Here is a 24,201-nt window from a genome sequence, read left to right as displayed (position 1 = left end):
TGGACATGACGAGTGGAGTTTTGACATCAATCCCCCAGCATCCTTTGCACCTATGCAGGGGTCTAGTCCTGAGATAAGAGGTGAGTGGACACACCCTAAAAATCTCTGCGCCGCGCACCGAAAATGTGCATGGTCACGCAGAAGAATGTGGGCGTGGTCATGGGTAGGGCCAAATAAAAATGACTTTGGCAGTGGTGTAAAAGGTCTGCCGGGGAAGTTTGAGCTCTGCCGTAGTCTATCCCCCAAAAATAGATGTAACCTGACAGCATTTCACCAAAAATATATGTAATCTGGCAGAAGTTCCTCCAAAATACAGATAATATGGCAGTGCTTCCCCCAAAATAGACATAATTTGGCAGCAGCAGTTCCCCAAAATACACATAATCTGGAAGCAGTTCCCCAAAATACGCGTCACCTGGCATCGGATCACCCAAAATACACGTATCACCCAAAATACATGTAATCTGGCAGCAGCGGTCCCCCAACATACACAATCTGGCACCAGGTCCCCAAAATACACATAATCTGGCAGCAGCCGTTCCCCAAAAATACAGATCTGACAGCAGTTCTCACAAAATAGGTACCCCCAGTATAGCTAGCCAGGTCTATAGGTGTCCCCAGTATAAGGTAGCCATGTGTATAGTTGTCCCCAGAATAGGTAGCCAGGTGTATAGTTGTCCTCAGTATTGGTAGCCATGTCTATAGGTGTCCCTAGTATAAGTAGCCAGGTCTATAGGTGTCCTCAGTATAAGTAGCCATGTGTATAGTGTTCCCCAGAATAGGTAGCCAGGTGTATAGGTGTCCCCAGTATATGTAGCCAGGTGTATAGGTGTCCCCAGTATATGTAGCCAGGTGTATAGGTGTCCCCAGTATATGTAGCCAGGTGTATAGGTGTCCCCAGCAAAGCCAGGTGTATAGGTGTCCCCAGCATAGCCCGGTGTATAGGTGTCCCCAGTATAGCCAGGTGTATAGGTGACCCCAGCATAGCCAGGTGTATAGGTGTCCCCAGTATAGCCAGGTCTATAGGCGTCCCCAAAATAGGTAGCCAGGTGTCCCCCAGCAGGGGGAGCAGTGCAAAGAAGAGGGAAAGAGGGAACGATCATGGGCACAGTGGTGGGGAAGGGGGGACGTCACCTTGGGGTCCCCCTCCCTCGCTCTCCCCTCCAGAACTAAGTCTTGTGCGGTGGCTGGCAGCGGGCGTAACTTACCTCTGTCTCGTTGAGGCGCGGGATGGTCTCTCTGCATTTGCCGCTAGTCTGGTCTGGTCTAGACCAGAGCAGCGGCACCAGAACTCCCGGCGCTTGGAACGAGACAGAGGTAAGTTCCGCCCGCTGCCAGCCGCCACACAAGACTTCATTCTGGAGGGGAGAGCGAGGGTGGGGGAGCCCCAAGGTGAGGGCTTGGGGCCCCACCGCTGTGCCTATCACTCCCCCTTCTCTGTGCTGTCTCCCCTCCACACATGCTAGGGTGGACGACGTCCACTCTCTGAAAAAAGTAGGTGGACGTCGTCGACCCACGTTCACGCCCGACTCGACTGCACCTATGGTTAGGAAAGAAAAAAAAATCTTCCTGGCCCAATTTCACACTGGGGGCGGGGATTTCAAGACCATATGTGGAATACAGGCCCTGGGGGTGAGAAAATTACACTTTATTATGAGTGATTTTATATATCTTGGCAACTTTTTAGGTTTAAAGCAAACTGTAATTTATAATTTAGGTACCTTATTTTTCGCCTTAAAGTGGGGGAAAGGTCCCTGCTATTTTTGGATCGATTGCAAAAAAATGTGCATTCGCGACCGCATAAGTGTTTACACGATCGCAACGCGCAAATGCATAGAACAGGGGCTTTTTTGGTGCATCTTATATAGAAAGAAATACAGTACTCTTTAAGGTTTTGTTGACCCCTTCAGAGTTTTTTCAATGAGGTCCGGTAATGTGTAGTTCCGTCTGTGGTGAGAATGCCTGAATGTAACACTTTCCACATCAAATGAGACTTTTATGCTGGGCATACACGGCACGTTTATGCGCCGGCATCGAGCCAGAGGCTCGATGCTGGCGCATCACCGCTCGTGCGCGCGGATCGATTCCCGCTCGTCCCCACAGACACTTCCTTCTCAGCGCTTATCAGTGCTTCGTTTTTGCCTATTGTCCGCCCGCGGGGATCGAGTCGGGAATCAATCCACGTGATGATCGGACATGTCGGAAATTATCAATCGAGCCATCAGCGGCTCGATTGATAAGAAGAATCTGGGCCGTGTATGCCCAGCATTAAACCTGAAAACCTTGTAAAAATTTGACTATGTGTCCTGAAGCAGCCCTTATCATTAATTTAATAGCAGCCATTGCTGGTGGGCTACTGCTGCATTACTTGTACAGTCATACTCATACCTCCCAACTTTATAAGGTCAGAAAGAGGGACACTTAAGCCACACCCCAAATCACGCCCCTGCCACACCCCACCCCTAGTCATGCATACTATAATGATTTCATAAGAAAAATATGTTGTTTTATAATTCAAAACTCACTGGTCAATTTTACCCTGGTTTATTTTCCTTCAAATTAACATTTGAAAATAAGAAATTTATCAATTTAAAGGATGGAAATAAAGTTAAGAGCCAACTAAACTCATCTTTTTTGGTAGTAAAATACAAATATTTACATAAATCTGTACATGAGTCCTGAAAGACAAATGAGGACGAAAGAGGGACAGAGAGACTGGCTTCCAAAAGAGGGACAGTTGGGAGCTATGGCTAAGGCCACATATACACATCAGACCATAGTCTTTTGAAAATGAAAGATCACAGACCATTTTTACCCCCATCCATGTAGTATGAGAGCCATACCTACACAGTCTATTCTATGGAGCTGAACTCCCCATCAGATAAAAATCTTTGCAAGATGCTGCATACACAGATGCTGTACAGACACAAAAGATCAGTATCTGCCAAAGATCTGTTCCTGCCAAACATCCGTTCCTGCAAATTGCATTCATAGTCTATGAGATCTGCAGATCCTCATACACACCTTGTTTAACTGACATTCATCTGCAGATCAGACAATCCTCTGCAGATCTGAAAATCTATCCTAGTGGATCTGATCTGCAGATGAATGTCTGTTAAACAAAGTGTGTATGATGATCTGCAGATATCATAGACTATGTATGCATTTTGGAGGAATGGATCTTTTGCAGGAACAGATCTTTTGCAGATACTGATCTTTTGAATGTCTACAGCATCTTTGTGTGCAGCATCTTGCAAAGATTTCTGTCTGATGGGGAGTTCAGCTCCATAGAATAGACTGTGTAGGTATGGCTCTCATACTACATGGAAGGGGGTAAAATTGGTCTGTGATCTTTCATTTTCAAAAGACTATGGTCTGATGTGTGTATGAGCCTTAAGACTAAGTTGGTGTGGAACATAGTGCAAACTTTCAACTCTGGAACACAAGTTGTTGACCCTGAATATGTTTAAAGTAGTGTTTTATTTGACACTGATCAGAGAGCTCCTGCACAAGGTGGAACAAGCCCTGCCACTCAGTTCCTGCACATGACAAGCTTCTGGTTCCTGGGTGGGTGTGGCCTTTAATGCCATGGAAATGACCCCACCCCCTGCAGGAAATATACTGTCTTCTGCATTTAGATTACACACACTCACCGACTTGTGTTTTCCGCTGTTTATTGTTTCTTGACCACAAACCTGCAAGAAATATTATTTGCATGAGGTGGTTTTTTTCTGGGCATGAAAGTATTTTACAAAGGAAAAAACAATTTAGTTAGTTCTGTTGTAAAGCAAACCTGAAGTGAGGTTAAAAGCTCTAAACTAAACATGGCTGTATGTACAGGGGGAAGGTTCTCACTAAGCATGGTCAATAAGATGATAATAATTACAGCCTGCAGGCAATTTGAAAGCAAATTGCCTGCAGCTTGGAATTGGGCCAATTGGATTTGACAGGAAGTTCTGTTGATTGGACCAGTTCTAAGCTGCGTACACTTTGCCTTAAAGAGGATCTGTAACTAAAAAAAACCCCTGGGGGATCCTAATGAGGCTTTCCCCTCCTAACCTGCCTCAGGGATGGCTTCCCCGAAACCACAGCTGTGGCGCAGGCGTAGAAGCACCTGCAATATTTATCTACCGCGATCCAGTGCAGGGGCAGTAGTGGCTTTCTGATTGGGCTCAGGCAGAATTAGCTAAGCCCAATGGAGTTCGCTCTAATGTGCTGGAGCAAGTCGCCTCCCCCTGCGCAATAGAGCAGACCCGAAAGAGCTCGGCTATTTCTGACTGAGCCTGATCAGAAAGCCACTAGTGTGCCTGCGCTGGATTGCCAGTGTTCGGGGCTGCTAGCGCTGGATCCCGGAGGGTGAGGGTGACAGGGGAAGCCTCGTTAGGATCCAAAGGCTTCTCCCTCACAAGGTAAGTAGCCCCGAGGGGAGGAGGTTGGGGTGGTTTAGTTAGGGCCTGTCTGTGTTTTCTGCACAGGAAAACTGAGGACCAATGTTAATCAATGGACTAGTTCACACTTGAATGCGTTTTTTTTACATGCAGAAAAACAACTGACAGCAATGCAAAGCTTTCTCAGCTGTGAGTGCAAAACTGTGACAATTCATGGAAAAAAATGTATGCACAGGAAAACTGACAAGTGGAGACAGGCCCTTACAGATCCTCTTTAAGGGCTGGTGCACACCGAGCGGCTTTTTGGGCGTTTTCAGATCCGCTTGCGGCTGCGGATCTGCTTGGTCAATGTATCTCAATGGGGTGGTGCACACCAGAGCGGCAGGCGTTTTGCAGAAACGAAAAATGCCTGGGTGAGGCATTTTTTGGATTGCGGATGCGTTTCTGCCTCAATGTTAAGTATAGGAAAAACGCAAACCGCTCTGAAAAACGGCACTTCAGAGCGGTTTTGCAGGCGTTTTTGTTACAGAAGCTGTTCAGTAACAGCTTTACTGTAACAATATATGAAATCTACTATACTGAAAACCGCAGCAGCAATCCGAAAAACGCTAGCAAAACGCCTCATAAAAATAAAAAAAAGCGTTTAAAAATCTGCTAGCGTTTTGCGGATCTGCTAGCGGGTTTTGGTGTGCACCAGCCCTAAATCACCAAATCTCTGTGAATCTCTGTGGAGCACCAAATCTCAGAGAGTCTCTGGGGATTATCAAATTACCCTGAATACCTGTGGAGCTCCAAATCCCAGTGAATGTGTGTGTAGTACCAAATCTCAGTGAATCTTTGTGGAGCACCAAATAACACTGAATTTCTGTGAGGTACCAAATCACATTGAATATCTAAGGAGCACCAAATCTCAATGGATCTCAGTAGAGCAAAAAATCTCAGTGAATCTCTATGGAACATTACATCTCAGTGAATCTCTGTAGAGCAACAGATCCTGATAAATCTCCGTGGAGCACCAAATCTCAGTGAATCTCTGTGGAGCATTAAATCTCAGTGAATATCAATGGAGCATTATATCTCAGTGAATCTCTGTGGAACACCTATTCTGTGAATCTCTGAGGAACATTAAATCTCAGTGAATCTCTGTAGAGCACCAGATCCTGATAAATCTCCGTGGAGCACCAAATCTCAGTGAATCCCTGTAGAGTATTAAAGTGCCTACACACGCCATATTTTCACAAACGACTGGTCCGTCAGATCCTCGCGCTGGGCAGACGTTCTGCCGCTCAGCGGATCTGTCAAAAACAGTCTTATCACACGTCCTACTGTCGGCAGAGTGTCCGCCCAGCGGGAGGGTCTGACGGACGAGTCGCCTTTAAACCTCAGTGAATCTCTGTGGAGCACCAAATCTCAGTGAATCTATATGGAGCACAAAACTCAGCGAATCTCTGTGGAGCAGCAAATCTCAGTAAGGGCACTATAGCACCAAAAAGCGTTTTGCAGGTCATGTTTGTTTTTTAAAAAATGCTTCCATTGACTTACATTAAAATCGTGTTAACATTGCGGCAAAATTGTCGTGATTGTGGTTTTTCAAAATACCACAATTTTACCTCTTTGTAAGTCAATGGAAGCATTTGAAAAAAAAGAAAAATAATAATGTTTTTGGGTGTGACAGGGCCCTAAATCTATATGGAACACTAAATCTCAGTGAATTTCTGTGGAGCACCGAATCTCAGTGAATCTATAGGAGCACCAAATCTCAGTGAATCTCTGTGAGATGAAAGATATCCCAGGTACCATACTTATCTGGGGCTTCCCAAAGCCCCCTTGAGGCCCCTCAGTTCCTCGCCGTCTCCCCTGGTGGCTCCTGTCCCCCGCAATACGGCCCGAATGCCTGGCCCAGTCGCATTTCGTTGCCCATGCGCGGCCCGGCGGGCCAGGCTCGCTCTCCCCCGTCACACTCCTGTATCTAGGAGTATTCTGCGCCTGGGCAGTAGTACTGCACACCTTCCAGCCGCAGGAGCGCAACGGGGGAATGCACCTAGCCGGGCCAAACATGCCCAACGAATCATGACTCGGCCAGGCATTCGGGCTGTATTGTGGGGGACAGAAGCCACCCAGTGAGACAGCCAATGACTGAACAGCCTCAAGGAAGTCCCAGGTAAGTATAGACTCTGAGATGGCTTTCATCTCAGGTTTACTTTAATGCCAAGAGTTCTATTTTGGTCTCATCTGACTGCAGCACTTTCTCACAAGTCTTCTCTGAATCATATAGATGTTCAATGGAAAACTTAAAGCAAATCTGCAAGCGAAAAAAAAAGTTAAGAGTTACATACTTACCTCAATAGTGAGAAGCCTCTGGATGGTCCAAAAGCTTCTCAGACCTTCCTCGAGCCCCCCGCTGCTTTCCTGGAACCCTCTCCTTCTTTTAGCTGCGCTCTTATCCACGAATGAACACATCCGTACTGGGCATGCACAAGTAAAGTCCATGCATGCCCAGTAGAACAAAGATGCTGGTGTGCAGAGGAGGAAAACATATACGAGTGGCTTCTACTCATGGGGCATGCACAGAACTTACTAACGCCCAGTACAGATACGCTCATGCACGGCAGGAGTGCAGCCATCAAAAGCATACTCAACAAGTTGAACATGTTGAATATTTTTAGAGAGACTCAGTGCTGAAATGGTGGGCTGCAGGAGGATCAGAGAAGCCTCTGGACAATTGAGAGGCCTCCCATTTCTTTGGTGAGTATCTATTTTTTAATCATTGCCTCACTTCATGTACACTTTAAGTTGGGCCTCTGCATGTGCCTTCTTGAGCAGGGGGACCTGGTGGCCACTGCAGTATTTCAATCGTGGGCATAGCAGACATAACCAGGGGTCCCATGACAATTTTGCTGGGGAGCCTCCTGGGATCTAAACTAAAAAGCTCACCCCATGTACTTGTGGGTGGATTCGTGACCTTCCTCATTGCCATCCTCAACCCATGAAGTAAGATCTGGCATGGAGCTCCAGATCAAGGGTGATTGATGTTTATTTCATATTTCTATCATTTTTGAATAAACACACCAACTATTGCCACCTTCTCACTGTAATGATCGCTGCTGCAGCAGCTATTACTGGAAGTAGTAGTGCTGCAGCTCAGGCAGTTCTGATCTATTTCCATGCAAACTGCATAGCTTTGTCTGTCTTTCCCTGCTGTCAGCTTGTGACTGATTATCATTCACCTGTGTGGGAATCTGCATGTCTGCTCCCATTGGATGACCTCAGTATAAAGATCTGCTTCCTGCAGGGTTTCCTTGGGTTTTCATAGCTTCAGCTTAAGCCTGCCTTGCTGTCGCTTCAGCCCCCGATCGTGTTTCTTGTTCTAAAGATACTTTGCTGGTTTTGCATCATATATTGGTTCATTGCCAATATATATGCATACCAGCACGTTTATTATTTTCCTTGTATTTGTGTTACGTGATACATCAGTGTCGCTGATGTATACGTACACGAACTGTTTATATCCTGTGTTCAGTTAGTCAGTTTTCCAGCACGTTTTGGTAGTTTGCGCGTACCGTGAACACCCGTGCTGAGCTAGTTATCCTGTTCCTGGTCCTGTTTGTGGATTGCGTTCATCTCTGCGAGGAGATAGCGAATCCTTCTGAATCCTGTTCTGTTACTGTTTGTGGATTGCGTTCATCTCTGCGAAGAGATAGCGAATCCTTCTGAGTCCTGTTCCCTGTATTACTCCAGTCCTAGTCAGCGTTCCTGCTTATGTCATATATCGGTTCATTGCCGATATATACATATGTTAGTCAGACGTTACAAATAATTTCATTGATAGCTGTAATTGTAATACGCTAGGAAAACATACTTATTGTATATTTATCTGTGTTACGTTCATCTATCTTAATCCTGCTATTTTCTGACTATCCTGTCCTGTCTTTGTGAGGCACGCCATCGCCGCATCGCATTGGCTGCCTCATTCCAGTCTGTCTGGTTTTGGACGCTTGCTGTCGCTAAGTAGCCGCTAGCTAGCAAGCGTTCATTCTGTCTACCTGTCCTGATCTCCTCAGTTCTGGTTTGTGCGCTCAGCGCTACTTTGCGCTGAGACGTTATAACGAAAGCATTGTTTGTGGCTGTCAGATCTGCACCGGCTCTGTGCGCCACAATCTCCTATTGGAGTCAGTCCTCCCCTCCACTATACTAGGGATAGCCTGTTTCCTTGTGCTAGTGTGTGTACCTCCTCCACGCCAGCTCATGCGTTGCATGCGTTGCATGCTGACTGTGGAGAATACACCACCAAGCCTTACACTCACCAAGCTTCTTGCTAATGGTCTTGTAGCCCATTCCAGCAATGTGATTGCCTAAGATAAGATAGATAAGGTCTACAATCTTATCTCGAAAGTTCTTTGACAGCTCTTTGGACTTGCTCATGGCGATGGAAAGATTGTAAGAAACAAATTGACTCAGTAGACAGGTGCACTTTATATACGTAATAAGTTGAGCTCAGGAGTATCTGTAATTGATTGATTGTAAGTAACCTGTGTGCCATACAGGCTCGTAACCAATGTTTAGGAGATAGAATTCTGGATAGTTTGTAGGGGATCAAATATTTGTTAAAGCGGACCGAACTCAGAATGTCCTCTCTGCTCTAAAAGCTACACAACAGCATAATAACCAAAATATTTATTTGTTACACCTGACACAAATCCTTAAATACTGTATTTTTTGGACTATAAGACTCACTTTTTCTCCCCAAAAATTGGGAAAAAACGTCACTGCGTCTCATAGTCCAAATGCAGGGAGTTCCTGACTTGTGCACGCCTGTCAATACGAACCTCCAACCCACCGCAATGTCGGGACTCCCTGTACTGCGCCCATGCAGAGGAGGACACAGGGGGACAAATAGGGGACAGGGGGACACACAGGGACATAGAGGAAAACACAAGGAGGACAGAGGCGGTCACATGGGGGGCACAGTAGGACACAAGGGGGACACAGGGATACAGGAGGTGCAAGGGGGCATGAGGTACAAAAGGGGGAATATTCAACAAGATGCCCCTTCACCATGGATGCACCAGGTTTAGCATATATTTTTTCCCCTGGTTTTTGTCCTCTAAAACTAGGTGCGTCTTATAGTCAAGAGCGTCTTATAGTCCGAAAAATATGGTAAATCTGCACAGTTTCTACTTCCTGATTCATGGAAGCAGACATGTTGTTAACCTCCTGTGCTTTCAAATGACCTTATCTGCAATCTCTGCCATAGGCAGTCATGTGACACATGGGGAAGGTCAAATTACAATTTGTGATTAGACACAAATTAGGGGCAATTAAACAGGCTAAACTCTCTAAATACATACAGGGTGCATTTCTCTATGTATTTCTTCAGTCCTGTGCAAGAGTTCAGGTCCACTTTAAACTCAATGACTTGCAAATCAATGTATAACTTTTTATGTCATGCATTATTTTTCTGGATTTTTTATGTTGGTATTCTGTCTTTCTCATTTAAAGTGACACTGAAGCGAAAAAAAAACACCCAACTTATGATATAATGAATTGTATGTATAGAACTGATAATAAATAGACCATCAGTAGCAAAGAAATATTCTCATATTTTTATTTTCAGTTATATAGCTGCTGTTCTATAACATTGCATCATTCTCTTATATTTGCCCTTTAAAAATGACACTCTGTATTTGAAAGATGAAACAGAGCAGAGCTAATGGCCCTTTGAACTTCCTGGTGAAAAACCTTAAGAAACAAGAAACAGTGAGAGACAGGTTTAGATACGTGCTTCAGAAAATAGCATTGCTCTCTGACTAAATTAGTCGGAGAGCTCGGAGAGGCTCTTTTACATAGATAACAACTGAAGTTTCTTAACTCTTATTGTACTGAAAACAATAAGAGACTCATATCTGTGCTACTAATGACAATCTATTTCTTAGCTGTACTACACATGCAAATCATTATATCATAAGGTGATTTTTACTTCAGATTCCCTTTGATTTTCTTGTAAGTGGGCAGAGTCACAAATTTAACAGGGGATCAAGATATTACTTCCCCCGCAACGCATACAATGAGACACTGACTTGTGACCGCCCTTTATGGAGGTGAAGTGTGCAGACATTTACTCACCGGCCACTCTTTGCCATTCTTGCGTAAGACCACTTGATGTATCAGTGCTGTACGTAAATATTCATTTCCTTCATAAGGTATTCTGATATTTACCACGTAACTCTCCGATTCATTGTTATAAGTGATGGTGAGATTGGTCGGGCGATCAGGCATAGCTGTGATCACGACATAAAAATGTATAAAGTATGATTAACAGGCAACGTATAAAACAGCAGTGGATTTATATAGCTTTCAAGTACCTGGGCTGAATGACAGCTAAATAGGACTTGTGATGGAGCAAAAATATTTTGTCTGAACAGTAAATTTATTCATTAAAGGACAGCCGAGGTGATATGTGACATGATGAGATAGACATGTGTAACATGTGCAGTGCCAAGTACACAAATGTCTATGCAGTGTTTCTTTTTTTCTTTCTCTGTCTGAAAGAGTTAAACATCAGGTATGCAAGTGCCAGTTTCTGTCTGGGTCGGACTGGGTCAGATTATAGCATAACCCTCACTGATGAGTAATTACAGCCATAAAATACTTTCCTGTCAGTTAATGGCTTCTGAGAGCAGTAAATAGATAAAAAAAAGATCAATAGTTCATAGATTTTAGCATACTCCAATGAAGGTAAAAACTTAAAAATAGATTTAAATCTATATATATATATAGAGTAAGTGCCTCAACCTTCAAGCAAGAAGAAGAAGTAGTGCCCTGCCCCCAGGGCCGGTCCAAGCAAGAAGAAGGGGCTGGTCCAAGCAAGAAGAAGAAGTAGTGTCATATCACACCAAGGGCAAAGAGGAATAATTTGCATATTCAGTAGCAGTGCATTGTGGGTAACCACAAATGTTCACTTATAGCTGAATTATTGCAAATTTGCTTCTGTTTTAAGAAGGAAAATTACACCAAGCTTTGCTTTTTTTAGTAGGAGGGCTTTTTGGTCTCTTTTACCCTCCTATACATTCTTAGTAGTTTGGGTCACCCTGAGCTGCTTGGTTACTCTGTTGTACTGGTCCAAGCCCTATCTCATACAGCTTTATCAATCCCTGCTATGTACTGATGAAGACCAAATGTCTGAAATAGGCTGTCACATGTACGTTTGATATGACTGTGTAAAACTTAAAGCTATAGGCTTGATTGACTTACCAAGGGTGAAAAGGAATAATTTGCATATTTAGTAGCGGTGCATTGTGGGCAATCACAAATGTTCACTTATAGCTGAATTATTGCAGATTTTTTTTTTGTTTTAAAGAGAAACTTTCAGGCTGTAAAAGCTAATTTAAACCTCTATTCTCCTGTGTTAAACAGTTTAGAAGGAAACCAAAAGGCAATACTGAAGTTGAAAATCTCTCTTACTTTTGATGTGTGCTGAACAGCAAGCCTGTTATTCCCAAGCTCGTAAGGAGGACGACAGGCTGCATAACATACTGCAAAGCATTCTGGGGCTGCTTCTCCCCAGTGCACTACCTTGGGTCCTCCCCTCATTTCCCTATCACGCCCTAAGGCTGTGAGAAGTTACAGGCTCATGTTACAGCAGCCTAAACTCACAGCACTGAAAAATCACAGGGCACAAGTTCTTAGAGTATACTGCATGAGTCCGCTATTGTTCCTAGCCACATGGCTAATTAATATTCACTGCACAGTAGTATTGTCTGATCATGAACCATTAGGATCTTTTTTGTGAGTCGAATCATCAGGAAGCAGGGAGGACATGACATCACAATTGGCTTCATAGGAGACAGACAAACATGGAACCTGCCATGAGCTGTCAGGAGCATCATTCTCTGCAAATACTATATAAAAATTCTGTGAAATCCAAACGTGGACAGTGAAATGCATATGTAATGTAAGTACAGCCAATCAGGGCCGGATTTCTGCAAAGGCCGCAGAGGCCATGGCCTAGGGCGATAAAAAAAATCAGAATGATAAAAGGGCGGCAGGACCTGAGAGAGATAAGAGGCTGCATGTCAAAATAAATCATTTCTCCTGAAGCCGCCCTGCTTTGCTGCACACACAGTCAGAATTCCAGAGCTCTGTGCATTTTCCTTACTTCTTGGTGTGCGATGAGACAGAGCTATCGCCTGAACATACACGCTTCAGTTTAATGCCAGGGGTGTAGAGAAACATGGATCACAATGTAGACACCATTTCTGATCCAGTAAGGAAAACATTTTAACAGAATTATTTCCACTTTACAACTCAAGCTGGGCTAAACAATGTATTGCTGGTCAGACTCTGTTAATGACTTGAGCCATTCCTTCTCATCTCTCCCCCTGGATTGTAAATCTTAAACAGAAAGATAAGGGTTTTTTTTTTCTCCTTAGAGAGATTTATGACAGCCCGTTCTAAGCTAAATCTTAACCCCTTGCTGGCTCATTTTAAAAGGCAGCTGTAAGGCTTGGTGGTGTATTCTCCACAGTCAGCATGCAACGCATGAGCTGGCGTGGAGGAGGTACACACACTAGCACCAGGAAACAGGCTATCCCTAGTATAGTGGAGGGGAGGACTGACTCCAATAGGAGATTGTGGCGCACAGAGCCGGTGCAGATCTGACAGCCACAAACAATGCTTTCGTTATAACGTCTCAGCGCAAAGTAGCGCTGAGCGCACAAACCAGAACTGAGGAGATCAGGACAGGTAGACAGAATGAACGCTTGCTTGCTAGCTAGCGGCTACTTAGCGACAGCAAGCGTCCAAAACCAGACAGACTGGAATGAGGCAGCCAATGCGATGCGGCGATGGCGTGCCTCACAAAGACAGGACAGGACAGTCAGAAAATAGCAGGATTAAGATAGATGAACGTAACACAGATAAATATACAATAAGTATGTTTTCCTAGCGTATTACAATTACAGCTATCAATGAAACTATTTGTAACTTCTGACTAACATATGTATATATCGGCAATGAACCGATATATGACATAAGCAGGAACGCTGACTAACACTGGAGCAAAACAGGGAACAGGGCTCAGAAGGATTCGCTATCTCTTCGCAGAGATGAACGCAATCCACAAACGGTAACAGGACAGGATTCAGAAGGATTCGTTATCTCTTCGCAGAGATGAACGCAATCCACAAACAGTGACAGAACAGGATTCAGAAGGATTCGTTATCTCTTCGCAGAGATGAACGCAATCCACAAACGGTACCAGGAACAGGATAACTAGCTCAGCACGGGTGCTCACGGTACGCGCAAACTACCAAAACGTGCTGGAAGGCTGACTAACTGCACACAGGATATAAACAGTTCGTGTACGTATACATCAGCGACACTGATGTATTAACGTAACACAAATACAAGGAAAATAATAAACGTGCTGGTATGCATATATATTGGCAATGAACCAATATATGATGCAAAGACCAGCAAAGTATCTTTAACAAGAAACACGATCGGGGGCTAAAGCGACAGCAAGGCAGGCTTAAGCTGAAGCTATGAAAACCCAAGGAAACCCTGCAGGAAGCAGATCTTTATACTGAGGTCATCCAATGGGAGCAGACATGCAGATTCCCACACAGGTGAATGATAATCAGTCACAAGCTGACAGCAGGGAAAGACAGACAAAGCTATGCAACTTGCATGGAAATAGATCAGAACTGCCTGAGCTGCAGCACTAATACTTCCAGTAATAGCTGCTGCAGCAGCGATCATTACAGCAGCAAAACTGTCTGCAGTAGTATGAGATAGACAACTTCTCTATAATTATAATTGCAAATGTACTGTTGTATACTTTTGTATTGTTACATTCTGTTTTGTATACCAAAAGTAATAACATACACTAAAAATTAGAAACCGTGTTGGCAAACAGTAAAAAAAAAACATGTGAAAGAATCAGTACAATAAATAATATAAAATAAATGCAACAGATCTGTAATTACAGAAGAGCAGAGAGGGAGATGAACACTGCTCTTCTACTTCATGCCTGGTACACACCATGCAATTTCCCATCAGATAGACGGGTCGAATCGATTATTTCTGACAGGTCTAATCTGATTTCTGATCATTTTGCTAATCAACTTTGTATAAGTGATCGGAAAATTGATTCAACCCATCTATCTGGTGCGTACCAGGCATTAGGGACTCACTGCTCTGACAGGAAAAACAATCATTCTTCATTTTGAGTCACTAAAACAGGCATTTCCTCCTGCAAAAAAGTGATCGTTAGTCAGGGTGTTGGACAGAATGATATTGAGTGAAGGTGCATACACACATCAGACCATAGTCTTTGTTCCTGCAAAAGATCCGTTCCTGCAAAATGCATTCATAGTCTATGATATCTGAAGATCCTCATACACACCTTGTTTAACAGACATTCATCTGCAGATCAGACAATCATCTGCAGATCTGAAGATCCATCCTGGTGGATCTGATCTGAAGATGAATGTCTGTTAAACAAGGTGTGTATGATGATCTGCATATATCATAGAATATGAATGCATTTTGCAGGAATGGATCTTTTGCAGGAACAGATCTTTTGCAGATACTGATCTGTTGCATGTGTACAGCATCTGTGTGTGCAGCATCTTGCAAAGATTTCTATCTGATGGGGAGTTCAGCTCCATAGAATAGACTGTGTAGGTATGGCTCTCATACTACATGGAAGGGGGTAACATTGGTCTGTGATCTTTCCTTTTCCAAAGACTATGGTCTGATGTGTGTATGCACCCTCAGTGTGTGTGTGCAGCGGTTGGTGGTACCGGGCCTAGGGCACTGGGAAGTCCAAATCCGGCCCTGCAGCCAATATTTAGCTACTGATATATGTGTTTTTTTTTCTCTGAGACCCTATACCTAACAGCTCCTCTTTAAGAAGGCAAATTACACCAAGCTTTGATTTTTTTAGTAGAAGGTCTTTTTGTCTCTTTTATCCACCTATACATTCCGAGTGGTTTGGATCACCCTGAGCTACTTGGTTACTCTGTTGTACTGGTCTAAGCCCTATCTCATACAGCCTTATCAATCCTTGCCATGTACAGATGAGGACCAAAAGTCTGAAGCAGGCTGTCACATGTGGGTTTGATTATGACTGTGTAAAATTTAAAGCTATAGGCTAGCTATACACCAGTGGTTCTGGATGCTTACTAAGGGTGAAAAGGAATTATTTGCATATTTAGTAGCAGTGCATTGTGTGTAACCACAAATGTTCGCTTATAGCTGAATTATTGCATATTTCCTTCTGTTTTAGGAAGGCAAATTACACCAAGCTTTGCTTTTTTTAGTAAGAGGTCTTTTTGGTCCCTTTTATCCCCTATACATTCCGAGTGGTTTGGGTCACCCTGAGCTGCTTGGTTACTCTGTTGTACTGGTCCAAGCCCTATCTCATACAGCCGTATCAATCCCTGCCATGTACAGATGAGGACCAAAAGTCTGAAACAGGCTGTCACATGTGGGTTTGGTATGGCTGTGTAAAATTTAAAGCTATAGGCTTGCTATACACCAGCGGCTCTGGATGCTTGCTTGGCTTACTAAGGGTGAAAAGGAATTATTTGCATATTTAGTCGGCGGGTTGGCTAGTAATTTGTATTTTCCCAGTGAAATGAAATAAATTTGATTGACTTTTCTGGCTCTGCCCATTTTTCTGAATTTGAACCCCAGTCACCCAATGACCAACTGTACCAGGTTTGAGGCTTGTGCCATTAACAGTGCAAGAATGGCAGCAATTTTAGTATTCCCTTTGAAAATCAACAGGTGAATTTTGATTAGGTTTTTTTAGGCTCCACCCACTTTTCTGAATATTAATCCCAGTCACCCAGTGACCAACTGTGCAAAGTTTAAGAACCCTGCCATTAAGTGAAGAAGGGCTGTAGTTTACATTTTCCCAGGGACATCTGTTTTTGACTCCACCCAGTTTTTGTGACCTTGACAAACAGTCACCCAATGACCAAGTTTGTGAGCTTTTGGGTTCCTGGCATCAAAAGTGTATGAATGGAAGCAGTTTATCCAGCAAAGAAATCTGATTGGCTGTTTATGGCTCCACCCCTTCAGTGAATTTGAACCACAGTTACCCAATGACCAATTGTAGCAGGTTTGAGGCCTCTGCCATTAACAGTGTAAGAATGGCAGCAGTTTTAATATTCCCCTTGAAAATCAACAGGTGAATTTTGATTGGCTGTTGTAGGCTCCACCCACTTTCCTGAGTTTTAATCCCAGTCATCCAGTGACCAACTGTGTCAAGTTTGAGAACCCTGCAAAAACAGAATGGCTGAAATCAATCTAACAAATCTGATTGGCTGTTTGTGGCTCTAGTGAATTTGGACCCCAGTCACCCAGTGACTGACTGTATCAGGTTTGAGGCCCCTGCCATTAACAGTGTAAGAATGGTTGCAGTTTATTTTTTTCCATGTAAAAAATGTAGTTGTTGTTACCGCCCACTTTTTCTAATTTTGACATACAGTCACTCAATTACCAAGTTTATGAGCTTTGGGGTCCTTAATATCAATAATTTGTATGTTCTCATTGAAATTAAACAAATCTGATTGTTTGTTTGTGGCTCCGCCCACTTTCTGAATTTGAACCCCAGTCACCCAGTGACCAATTGTAGCAGGTTTGAGGCATCTGCTATTAACAGTGTAAGAATGGCAGCAATTTAAATATTCCCCTTGAAAATCAAAAGGTGAATATTGATTGGCTGTTGTAGGATTCACCCATTTTCCTGAACTGTAATCCCAGTCACCCAGTGACCAAATGTGCAAAGTTTGAAGTCTCTGCCATTAACAGTGTAAGAATGGCTGCAGTTTAAATATTCCCCTTAAAAATCAATAGGTGTATTTTGATTAGCTGTTGTAGGCTCCACCCACTTTCGTAAATCTTAATCTCATTCACCCAGTGATCAAGTGTGCCAAGTTTGAGAACCCTGCGATTAACAGTGTAAGAATGGCTGCAGTTTACATTTTCCCATTTGAAATGAATGGCTGACATTCGATTGGCTGTTTTATGCTCCGCCCACTTTTCCTAGATTTGTAACCTCAGTCACCAAGTGACCAACTGTGCCAAGTGTGGGACTCTGGCTTGAATACTGTGAGAATGGCAGCCTTATAAATTTTTTCCAGTGACATGAATGGGTGAAATCTGATTTGCTGTTTGTAACTCCGCCCAGGTGTGCAGGGGGGCGCGAGACCCCCAGAACATATCGTCCCAGGTAGTACACGCACGCACGCACGCACGCACGCACGCACGCACGCACGCACGCACGCACGCACGCACACACACACACACACACACACACACAAACACTGATTTTATATAGCATGATGTTTCATATGGTATATCTTACCAATCCTCTCTATAACATACGTCTTGCAAAATTTGTGTTCATTCCAAACCATGCAAACATTGTGATTGCTGAATAGGGGACGGTTGGTCCAAGGCTCACGTTCTTTTATTGGTGTCCAGTTCTCTGTACCAACTTTTCTGCAAACAAAAAATATTTTCACAAAGCTGTTACAAGATTTCAGCTACCAACAATAATTCTGATGTGACTTTATACTATGTGAAGGTGCCTTTTGGTACAGCAGGAGCTCTTTTAGCACTGAGCTTGCATTTACAGGAAGTTCCAAACTCCCTCTATTGGAATCATGGGAGGATTCAGTAAGATTATGATGAGCAATGGTACCCAGCACATATATTATCACCAGGCCAGGCCCTGTAGCTTGCTGTATGCTTGATTCAGTTATGCTTTAGTTTACTTGCAAGCGCTATGCATAGCATTATGTGCTGTGGATGGCTGAGCATTCTGGCCCAGCTACCGCAGTGCACAACAAAGCATTCCAAGGTGATAAACAATAAATAAGTGGGGAAAAAAACAGTGTGAGGCTCCACCCTTTTGTGCTTGCCCAACCCCTTACAGCTCAGTTAGTTGGCAGTCAGCTGAGAGAAAAACTCAGTAGGCAGTGAGGAAGGGATATGCCTTGCAAGGAGGGCAGATATTGTCTCCACCTCCTGACAAGAAACTGCACCCGTTGATGCAGTGTCCACTGCTGCATCTACCATGACGCAACCTGAGGCAATTATTTCAGAGCAGCACACCCTAGAGGTGGCAAACTGATAAGGGTCCTCTAATGACTGCATGTGCCCACCACATAGATAAGGAATTACAGCATACAAGCTTTGGAATTTGTTCACTGACCCTGCTCCTCAAGGTTCGTAAAAAAAAGAGACATCTGTCGCAATCTGCAGCAATGTTCTGATGACTTCATGTACAAATTTATAGGCAAAGCAGAAGACTTTATAGACTATCCCTTTCAGTCAGCCCTCTAAAGACATTACTTCGATGCATTAACACACAGGCTTATGACCTTATGGTGTATGATTACGGACATAAAGGAGAGGGTAATGGCAACCTGTATTACATCTCTGGAGATCAGAGTGATTGAATCGCCTGGAATCGACAGGACATACCGTATATACTCAAATACAAGTCGACCTCATGTATAAGTCAACTCCAATATTCAACCCTCTTAAGCTGGAATTTTTGATTGACTCAAGTATAAGTCTACCCAGCAAAGTTAATGGCTGCAAGGCTCAGGAGGAGTTAATGACAGCACTGCATACAGTTTTGCAGCCATTAACCCCTCCTGTCCCTTAAAGGGGAACTGAAGAGAGAGGTATATGGAGGCTGTCCTGTTTATTTCCTTTTAATCAATACCAGTTGCCTGGCAACCCTTCTGATCCTCTGCCTCTAATACTATTGGCCATAGCCCCTGAACAAGCATACAGCAGATCAGGTGTTTCAGTGGTTTAGACTTTAAAGTCAGATCTGACAATTCTAGCTGCATGCTTGTTTCTGGTTTTATTCAGATACTACTGCAGAGAAATACACCAGCAGGGCTGCCAGGCAACTGGTATTGATTAAAAGGAAATAAACAGGACAGCCTCCATATAGATCTCTCTTCAGTTCCCCTTTAAGTGCAGCCAATACCTCCTTTAGGCCCCCAAGTGCTGCAATTCACTCTCCCTCCTGCAGCCCAGTATTTCCCCCCTGCCCCTTTCCTTGTTAATTGCTGTGGCCAGGACGGTCAGACCTGTATTTTCTTGGCATTTCCTTTCCTTAAAGTATCCCTTACCACTGGGTAGATTACTGCAAATGGGAATGTCACTATTAGTACACACATTACTCAGTGTGCTTAGTGTTGCTTGTGACTCGTTTATAAGTCGACCTCTATACTTTTATGATGGAAATCCGACCTAAATTTCTAGACTTATACTCAAGTATACAGTATACAGTATTAACATATGTATGGGATCAAATGACCCCAGCAAATTTCTTAAAATTTGGGACAAGTGGTCTTCTTGGATAGCACCTGAACCTCAATGAGCAGCTGAATCCCCAGTATATTTTCAGTCTAACAATGGAATCTCTGGACCTGGTTAGATGGACTGGCATTATAATGCAGTCTTTTTGTACTGACGTTATTGAAGTTTTTCATTTTGTGGAGCGATTTACTTTATATATATATATATATATATGCTCTGTTCCTACTCAGAAGGCTCTGTTGTGGTTGTTATCAAATTGATTGACTGCTGTTGATGACATTTTTGTAAAGTGTAACGTTAACATTCATATATACATGAAATTGGATGTGGGTGGAGCCTAGCCTACAACAGCCATTAAAAATGCACCTATTGATTTTCAAGGAGAATATTTAAAGAGAACCTGTACTGAGTAAAATTATTTAAAATAAACACGTGAGGTGACATCAATTGAACATTACATAGTTATCTTGCCATCAGTTCCTCTCAGAAGCTCACCATTTTCTTCTGACAATAATCCCTTCCAGTTCTGACAACATTTTGTCAGAACTGAAATATATCAGTGTGATACAAGTCTGAAGAGCTTGTGTGAATGACTGGCTGTTAGGAGGACGACACATTAGCAAGCTAGTCTGTAGGCAGATAGGACATATTTTTGTATCCCTTAGTGTAGCGATGAACCATTCTCCATAGAAAACCATGGACAGACCAAAAGGTTATTTTAGGTTAGGACAACATGTTGTTTGCGCTGCGATCACACAGTGATCACGAGGGATGAATTATACTTCCACGTTGTGGATAGGCTGAAGGCCGAACACACCCTATCACAACAAGTACTGAGCATGCGTGGCACGTGATATGGTTATATAACATTGTGTTGCAATAAGCGCGTAACCCTGAATTAACTGTTTCAGGGATTGCACAACTTAACTAGAACTAGTCCTGTTCATGAAAATATTGACTATAAGTCATCCAACCGTAGTGAAGCTCATGCCTGTGCATCCCCAGGATGCAATAGGGAAAATGGGTGGAGCTATGAGTATAAGAAAGAGAGATTTCCCTTGCTCTGATGGGACTCTCCACTACTGACGAGTTGTGTGATGTTGTGTATGTGCTGCCTCCTGACGATCGCTGGTCCCCCGATACGGAGTGATGATGCAATATCCGGTAATGTATTGATTCTTTACTCTATTACTTATCCATGATTCACTGCTATACCTGTAAATAATGTAAATAATTGAATAAATATCCTAATACAGTGTGAAGTTGTAAGCTATGTATTTACCCGGCCTATAGGCTGGTGTGAGTCGAGTGTGAGGCCTTAGCAACGCCAAAAACATAGCAATACAATTAGTTGCTGTCAGTTACAGCTGAGAGGAGAGCTGATGTGTCCATGTTTCCCTATGGCTCAAGTGGGCGATGTTACAGTTTAACTGTGTGCTGACCAGGAAGCTGTTATGGTGTAATGGCCATTTTCAAAATGGAGGACAGAGAATTCCCTTGATCACAGTGGACAAACAGGATGCAGGAGAGGAGAAAAAGATTGAGGAGTAGACTACATGGGAGGTACGTATGACCTGTGTATGTTGATTTTCACTTTTAATCTTCAGTTCAGGTTTTCTTTAAACTGCTAACATCCTTACACCGTTAATAACTGAGGTCTCTAACCTGCTACTGTTAGTCATTGGATAACTGGGGATCAAATTCAGAAAAGGGGGTAGTGCCACAAACAGCCAATCAGATTTCTTTGCTTGATAAACTGCTTTCATTCTCACATTATTGATGCCAGGAACCCCAAAGCTCACAAACTTGGTCATTAAGTGACTGTGTGTCAAGGTTACAAAAAGTGGGCCGAGCCAAAAACACAAGGGCAGGGTTCTTAAACTTTGCACAGTTGGTCTCTGGGTGAGTGGGATTTACATTCAGGAAAGTGGGTGGAGCCTTCAACAGCCCACCAAAATTCACCTAATGATTTTTAATTGCTGCCATTCTTACGTTGTTAATGTTAGAGGCCTCAAACCTGGTACGGTCGGTCATTGGGTGACTGGAGTTTAAATTCACTAAGGGGCTGGAGCCACAAACAACCAATCAGATTTGTGTCATTTCCATGGAAGATTTTTAAATGAATGATGCTAAGGACCCCGAAGCTCACAAATTTGGTCATTGAATGTCTTTGCGTCAAGGTTAGAAAAAGTGGGCGGTGCCATTAAAACCAAATACATACCCAGGCAACATTGGGTCTTCAACTAGTTCTTAATAAAAACTGAAGATAAAAAAATATATATATATCAGAATTTCCCAGTGACATAAGGTATGCTTACCCTTCCAAGAAGCTGACATCTGCTGTACTTTCGGAAGGCCTCTGAGTAACATAGCAAATCATTTCGTATTTATACAAACGTATCTTGGAGAAACACTCAAAATTCATTCTCACTTCTTGTTTCGGTTGTTTTCTTTCTTAAAGACAATAAACATTATGTCTTTATCATTTGACCTAAGAATGCAAAGTAAGATACAATTTATCCATTGTGTGTGACATTGTGTGTGTAATGCAATGGAGCAGACAGCATTGGAGCCCCTGAACCTGAGCGGCCCATCATGGGCTCTCTTTCAACTGCTGTATTAGGTCTTTATTAGGGATATGGGGGTTGATTCACAAAGGTTACTTATTTTTCATCTTAACTGTTAGGAGTGCTAATGCGTGAGATAAACAAATAAGGAGAGATAATTCATGAGATAAATATATAAGGAGAGCTAAACCATGAATTATGTCAAATACGGAGAGCTAAACCATGAGTTATGTCAAGTAAGGAGAGCTAAACCATGAGTTATGTCAAATAAGGAGAGCTAAACCATGAGTTATGTCAAATAAGGAGAGCTAAACAATGAGTTATGTCAAGTAAGGAGAGCTAAACAATGAATTATGTCAAATAAAGAGATCTAAACTATGAATTATGTCAAATAAGGAGAGCTACACCATTAATTATGTCAAATACGGAGAGCTAAACCATGAGTTAAGTTAGATAAGGAGAGCTAAGCCATGAGTTAAGTTAGATAGGGAGAGTTAAATCATGAGTTAAGTCATTTAAGCAGAGATACATTGGGCTTGATTCACAAAAGAGTGCTAACTGTTAGCACGGCCGTTTTCGCTCGAATTTTCGCATTACGCGCGATTGCGAATTTTTTGCGCTAAACGATAACCTTTTCGTGCGCAAACACAAAAATGATATCAATTTCGCAGTACAATTTGCGTTTGCGCGCAAAAACTTTATCGTTCCGCGCGAAAATTCGCGATCGCGCGCAATGCAAAAATTCACGCGAAAACGGCCGTGCTAACAGTTAGCACTCTTTTGTGAATCAAGCCCATTGTGAGTTAATAAATAAGGCAAGATCATTTAACAGAAAAGCTTTGTGAATCAGGCCCTTGGTTGCAATGATCACTTCTATATGTACTTTAAATAGTAGTCAGGCCCGGATTTACCATAAGGCACTGTAGGCATGTGCCTACAGGCACCTGATGATGGAAGGGTGGCTCACTCCCCTCCCCTAGTGCCTCCCTCCCTCCTTCCCTATGCAGAGTCTCAAGCAGAGCATAAATCAGAGGTTACTCACCCAACTCTCTGCATTCCACTGATGAGATCTCTCTTTAGTAGTAGCGGCACCACTAGCTACTTACTACTACTGAGGGTACCTCTGGCTACCACCTGTAGCGATGACGGGAAAGGGAAATAAGGGAGAAGTGACAGTTGGGTTAGCCAGCACATCTGTGGCGAAGTTTGGAGGGTGTTTGTAGGGACATGGAGGGTGGAGTCTAGGGTACCAGGACATCTGTGCCTATAGGCTGCTGTGATGTAAATCGGGGGCCTGATAGTAATCATTAACAAACTATATACCGAAGAAGAAGGAAATCCTCTGGATCCTATAGAGGCTCCCCACGCTGTGCTCCAGTCCCTGTCGCTGACCGCGGACCCCCTCCCCCTGAAGATAAGGGCTTGTCAATCCTCTTCAAGCACCAGTGCGCCCATACTGAGTCTGCGCGAGTACGGCCGCACCTGCGTGGTCAGCTGGAGCTGCTCGTGCTACTGTGCAGGCGCTGTCGTTCTATCTCGGTTGTGTAAAAATCAATTCTATTCTTGCAGCGCTATGCTGAAGGAACCAATTGCAAGAAGAAGACATGTAATCCAGAATCCTTCCTCAAAAGGACAACTGAATTGGGAGGGCTATGGAGGCTGACATATTTATTTCCTGGTAATTCTTAAAAGGAAATAAATATGGTAGCCTCCATTTACCTCTCAATTCAATTATCCTTTAAAGAGTACTTGTCTAAATGTCTAAATGATAGAGGATGGGGAGGGGGTTGCAGGGTTAAATACTCACCTGTCCTGATGTCCTCCCTCCAAGCAAGTGATCACTCCACCTCCCATCAGATTTGGGCCTTGGTGATTTTCCTAAAACTGGC

General features: G+C 43.3%; 1 protein-coding gene across 1 annotated transcript in view; it reads right to left on the bottom strand.

The window, feature by feature from the left end:
- The window catches only part of IL7R (interleukin 7 receptor), a 94,447-nt gene that overhangs the window by 17,153 nt on the left and 53,093 nt on the right, over positions 1–24,201 (bottom strand). Inside the window, exons 4-7 of the mRNA XM_068271841.1 lie at positions 22,064–22,199; positions 17,767–17,903; positions 10,512–10,666; positions 3,654–3,695 (exon numbers count right to left, since the gene is read on the bottom strand). Of these exons, the coding sequence (XP_068127942.1) occupies positions 3,654–3,695; positions 10,512–10,666; positions 17,767–17,903; positions 22,064–22,199 (470 nt within the window). The remainder of the gene's footprint in view (positions 1–3,653; positions 3,696–10,511; positions 10,667–17,766; positions 17,904–22,063; positions 22,200–24,201) is intronic.

The sequence above is a fragment of the Hyperolius riggenbachi genome, chromosome 1, assembly GCF_040937935.1.
Source record: "Hyperolius riggenbachi isolate aHypRig1 chromosome 1, aHypRig1.pri, whole genome shotgun sequence".
Taxonomy (NCBI): Eukaryota; Metazoa; Chordata; class Amphibia; order Anura; family Hyperoliidae; genus Hyperolius; species Hyperolius riggenbachi.
This window is presented reverse-complemented; position numbering and strand designations above follow the sequence as displayed.